The sequence below is a fragment of the Mauremys mutica genome, chromosome 3 (genome assembly GCF_020497125.1).
Source record: "Mauremys mutica isolate MM-2020 ecotype Southern chromosome 3, ASM2049712v1, whole genome shotgun sequence".
Lineage (NCBI taxonomy): Eukaryota > Metazoa > Chordata > Testudines > Geoemydidae > Mauremys > Mauremys mutica.
In genome coordinates, this window is record NC_059074.1 from 118,565,389 (window position 1) to 118,571,388 (window position 6,000).

A 6,000-nucleotide genomic window follows, 5' to 3' on the forward strand; every position below is an offset into this window, starting at 1 on the left:
TGTTTTTTTTTACACTGGACGTTTTAAAAAAAAATGAGGAATTACATTTTCACAAAAGGTGTCAGATCGATAATGCTGCTAAAACCAAAATCCACTATTTTTCTACAAGCCATGTATAACACAAGATCTAACGGTGTAAGCTTCTCCTTTACTACCTTCCAGTGTTTCTCAGCCCTGTTCTAGAAATCAAGGTAGCAAATACTATGATGATGAGTATGGTATAAGAACCTATGCTATGTAGAATAGAGTTTATTTAGTGTCTATTAAATTTAGTTTCTATGACCCATTTAATCCTTGGCTTTTTTGCTGCGGTTCTGTGCCAGTTGGTGGCAATTTTTAATATAGTCTATTAGAGTTGGGTCTAAAACCTCCAATTTATTTCACACAAAACACTGTACAGCCATTAGTTAATTATGATTTTTTGGGTATTACTGTCTTGGGCTTGATTTGAACTGATGATCAAGATTCTCTATGATGTTTGGAAATTTCTGCAGTTATTAAATGTAGATTTTTATTTGGGATGGTTTTTTTTTTTAAATAGTTGAGGGTTTGGAAGTCTTAAGAGAACCATGGAATATGAACATATTTGTCCACCCAATAAAATAAAACTATTGTAGAAAAACAGAAATTGGATGTAAGATGGGACATCCAGAGAAAAGTATATATTTTCACTGAATAGTTATTATCAGGGATCCTAGTTTTCCATGATAGAAAAAAAAACATTCTCCAATAAAAAAAAATAAAAATCTGTGCTTTTCCACGATTAAAGTTAAACGCTGAACTTTAGTTTCCCAAGCCACAATATATATATATGTATCAGTTGAACACGTTTTATTGATATATTTACAATTAAGTAAGTTTGAAGCCTACCAGTTCCATCAATCATTATAATAAAATTAATAGAATTGCAATTTGTATTTCTTAGGTATACCAAATACTTCTGTGTCTGTAGTCTATATTTTCAGAAAATAAGGGTTTCTTTAATGCACAAAAACACTGGAATAATCCAGTCACAGTGCATTGTTTCTTTACTGTTGTTGATGGCCCCACTGTTTGAGCCTCTTGTTTTCCTTTCCTTTCCATTCTTGTCATAAACATTTCTGTTTAGCACTTTCCGTGTGTTCTACAATTTGAATGTAATCTACAGCCTTGCTGCATACAGTACAGAACAACACATTATCATTAGCATGAAATTTGTCCTTGTCAAACTCAGTGACATGGTCTTTAGAGGTGATTTTTAAAGTTTTCGGCATCTTTTCATAACTTAAATTACATCTGAAGACTGAAATGAAATATGAGCTGCAATAAAACACGAACCCCTATACAACATTGAGTAACCTGAATACATTGGAAGCAGTTTATTGGAGTATGTTAATTTTAAGCATATTCAGAAATCAGCAACAAGAGAGGGAGGTTGCGTGCATTGAATAAGTAACATGGGTATTTCAGTAAAATTTAGTCAGTAGTTAATACATGTTTTTATTTTTTCACAAAATGTAAAAACTAAAGATTCTCTGTAAAAATGCAAATTCCATGTTTTTCCGTGGCAAATGGATTTTTAGGATCCCTGATTATTATTGCATACTTAATAAGAACAATTAATAGGCAGACGTTTGGGACTGAATGTAGTAACAGTAATTCATCTTTGACATAAAGCCACTGAACCAGCACCAGGAATCCAAGTGTTGCCCTTCAGTAGTGCAATAATTACACATTAATGCAGGTTTAAACACAAATGAAAACTACTTTTGAGGGTATCTTACAGCATAGAGAACTGTCTGCCGGTAACAGCTTTCAAATATGCATGGACATAATGAAAATTATTCTGCTATATACATCTTACAGGAGGAAGAATATCAACTCCTAGAATCAACATTGCCAGAGTCCCACATATTGGAAAGTTGGTTTAGAGACAGTAGGCCAGGTCCTTAATGTATGTAGATCGTCTCAGCTCATGTGAAGTCAGAGGAGCTATTACAGTTTACACCAATTCAGGAGTAGACAGAAGGGAAGAAGAATTTCCCTTAGTAAATTTTTTTCATTCAAGGCTTGGCTGTCAGTAGGATGTGTCTGTAGGATATGTGAAAACATTCATAGAAATATGTATGCCGTGTTGTAGCCAGGTTGGTCCCAGGATATTACAGAAGCAAGGTGGGTGAGATAATATCTTTTATTGGACCAACTTCTGTTGGTGAGAGAGACAAGCTTTCAAGCTTACACAGAGCTTTTCTTCAGGTCTGGAAACTAACTCAGAGTGTCACTGCTAAATACAAGGTGGAACAGATTGTTTAGCATACATAGTTAACACATATTGGAATATGCTCAGTGCTACTAACAAATTCCATGCAGTCTAAAATGTTCATCTGATTTTTTGACTTGTGTTTTATTTTTTCTCTCTCCAGTTATCTGGATTTCTTGAGCTTTTGGTAGAATATTTTAGAAAATGCCTGATTGACATTTTTGGAATCCTTATGGAATATGAAGTGGGAGATCCAGGTCACAAAGCACTTGATCACAACGCAGTCAAGAAGGATGACAGCCAGTCCTTGGCAGTGGATACTGGAAAAGAGGAGGAAAATGATGAATGTATTGACTACTTTGATGAAGATGAGGAGGATGAAGAGGAGGAGGAGGAAGATGACATTGAAAAAATAGAAGGAGAAGAAAAGAGCACTGTTTTTGCCACTCCCAGTGCCATTGCTGATCCAAGTGAGAGGCCAAAACAAGCCAGTAAATTTGACAAGCTGCCAATAAAGATTGTAAAGAAAAATAATCTATTTGTTGTTGACAGATCTGACAAACTGGGGCGTGTTCAGGAATTCAACAGTGGGCTTCTCCACTGGCAGCTTGGTGGGGGTGATACTACTGAACACATCCAGACTCACTTTGAGAGCAAGATGGAGATTCCTCCACGAAGGAGGGCCCCTCTGCCCTTGAACTCTCCAAGCAAAAAGAAGGATCTGGAGGGGAAAGGTGAACCTGAAGAACAACAGGAAAAAAGTATAACAGCTACCATCGATGATGTCCTGTCAGCTCGACCAGGAGCATTGCCCGAAGACTCAAACCCTGGTTCCCAGACAGAGAGCAGTAAATTTCCCTTTGGGATCCATCAAGCCAAAAGCCACCGGAATATTAAACTGCTAGAAGATGAGCCAAGGAGCCGGGATGAGACTCCTCTATGCACCATAACTCATTGGCAAGACTCCTTGGCTAAACGCTGCATCTGTGTGTCAAATATTGTCCGCAGCTTGTCTTTTGTGCCTGGCAATGACACCGAAATGTCCAAACATCCAGGCTTGGTGCTGATCCTGGGAAAGTTGATCCTCCTTCACCATGAGCATCCGGAAAGAAAGCGAGCGCCACAGACATATGAGAAAGAGGAAGAGGAGGACAAAGGGGTGGCCTGCAGCAAGGATGAGTGGTGGTGGGACTGCCTCGAGGTCTTGAGGGATAATACATTGGTCACATTAGCCAACATTTCTGGGCAGCTAGACTTGTCTGCTTATACAGAAAGCATCTGTTTGCCAATTTTGGATGGCTTGCTGCACTGGATGGTGTGCCCATCTGCAGAGGCACAGGATCCTTTTCCAACCGTGGGGCCCAACTCAGTCCTATCGCCTCAAAGACTTGTGCTGGAGACCCTGTGTAAGCTCAGTATCCAGGACAATAATGTGGACCTTATCTTGGCCACTCCCCCATTCAGTCGTCAGGAGAAACTCTACGCTACTTTAGTTAGGTACGTTGGGGACCGCAAAAACCCAGTCTGCCGAGAAATGTCCATGGCTCTCTTATCGAACCTTGCCCAGGGGGACATGTTAGCAGCAAGGGCAATAGCTGTGCAGAAGGGAAGCATTGGAAATTTGATAAGTTTCTTGGAAGATGGGGTCACTATGGCCCAGTACCAACAGAGCCAGCATAACCTCATGCACATGCAGCCTCCACCTCTGGAGCCACCTAGCGTAGACATGATGTGCAGGGCAGCCAAGGCTTTGCTAGCCATGGCTAGAGTGGACGAGAACCGCTCAGAGTTCCTTTTGCATGAGGGTCGTTTGCTGGATATCTCAATATCTGCTGTCCTGAACTCTCTGGTTGCATCTGTCATCTGTGATGTACTTTTTCAGATTGGGCAGTTATGACATAAGTGAGAAGCCAAGCATGTGTGAGTGGAGATTAGAGGGTCACATATAACTGGCTGTTTTCTGTTCTTGTTTATCCAGCGTAGGAAGAAAGAAAAAAAAGAATCTTTGCTCCTCTGCCCCATTCACTATTTACCAATTGGGAATTAAAGAAATTATTAATTTGAACAGTTATGAAATTAATATTTGCTGTCTATGTGTATAAGTACATCTTTTTATTTTATTTTTTTTAACCAAAGTTGCTGTCTAGTACATTCAAAGGTCACACTTTTTTTCCATAGATTATCCTTTTCAATGTTCTTTTCCATGTTTGTATTACATATTTTTTGGGAAGCGAACTAGTAACTTTAAAAAAAAATTGTGGCAAACCATTGTATAATGGGGGAAAGAAATCTCACCACTTTGAAATGAAAAGGTGAAAAAAACCCCAACATACCAAGTTCCTGTGTGTTTTATTTTTTCAAAAAAAGGAAAAATAAAAATAACCTGTACACCGTCACCCAAAGCTCTGTGCAATAGAAAATTCTAGTGATGTAGGTGTAGGGGATCAACGAGGATGTCAGTCAGTAGTCAAAATACAAAATGATATTGGTTTCTCCACAGGAGAAATGGTTACATTAGGCTAGGAGCAAAACAAAAAAATGTTTTTAAAGTTTAAAAGATTTGAAAAACAAACCTGATGACGATAAACATAAATTGCTTCCTCACCAGAACTGTCTTGTCTGCATCTGTTGTTTGACCTTCCACAATGACAGTTCTTCACAATTCCTTTAATCATTTTTTAAAATATTTTTTTTATTGCCTAAGGGCCGTGATGTATATAGAAGTTGTACATTAAACATGCCCTCATCTTTTTTTTTTAAGTACAGAGTTTTTAGTTTCTTTTCCATGATGTGGTAACTCCAAAGTGACAGTAGAATTTTTTTTCCCTTTCATTTGGGCCATATCTCCAAAAAAAACCGAGGGTAATGTACAAGTTTCTGTATGTATAAAGTCATGCTCTATTTCGGGAGAGCAGCCGATCACAATTTGCTTTATAAATCAAGGTGTGAAAATGGTTACGTATGGATTGATTTAAGAAAATGGTTACCAGTCTATAGACAAAAAAATATACAGAAAAAAAGGAAGAAACACAACTTCAAAGATTTTTCAGTGACGAGAATCCGCATTTGTATTTCAAGATAATGTAGTTTAAAAAGGAAAAAAAACTTGATGTAAATTCCTCCTTTTCCTCTGGCTTAATGAATATCATTTATTCAGTATAAAATCTTTATATGTTCCACATGTTAAGAATAAATGTACATTAAATCTTGTTAAGCACTGTGATGGGTGTTCTTGAATAATGTTCTAGTTTCAATGTGGTGTACCAAAAAACAAACCAGTTACAAGAAACTGCTATAATAGTTATTCTCTGCCCCTCCCTTATGATTATGACTTAAAAAATATTAATCTTTAATATTAATCAAGTGATGCAGTAATTTACTCTCCTTTTGGAAGACTCTTTTCTGAGATCACAGAGACTAGATACCAGTTATTACTTATAAAAAGGTGATCTTAAAAGGAGAAGATGTGATTAGCTGGTGATAGTGCTGACTCAGCAGGTATCCACTCCACTTGCTACAGTCAGAGATCATAAAGAGAATATTAGAAAAAGTGACACACAAGATTTTTGTTGAAGACCAAACAAACTTGAAGAAATGGATCTGTACTAACTACCTGTAATTCTCTCCTCTGGGTAAAGGCACAATGCACCCAAGTGATACAGGCATTCAAAATAAACACATACATGGTCCTTGATATTGAATATATTATTGCATGCTTGCAACACTAATGGCATCTCACTTTAAGAGGCGCTTAGCTCCTG

At 37.6% G+C, this 6,000-nt stretch overlaps 1 protein-coding gene across 11 annotated transcripts in view; it reads left to right on the top strand.

Annotated features, from left to right (window-relative positions):
* The window catches only part of ARID1B (AT-rich interaction domain 1B), a 413,974-nt gene extending 408,517 nt beyond the window's left edge, over positions 1-5,457 (top strand). For all 11 annotated transcript variants that reach the window (XM_045009633.1, XM_045009635.1, XM_045009634.1 and 8 more), the window contains one exon: positions 2,403-5,457. In XM_045009633.1, the coding sequence (XP_044865568.1) occupies positions 2,403-4,136 (1,734 nt within the window). In that variant the 3' untranslated portion in view covers positions 4,137-5,457. The remainder of the gene's footprint in view (positions 1-2,402) is intronic.
* The last annotated feature ends 543 nt before the right edge of the window (positions 5,458-6,000 follow it).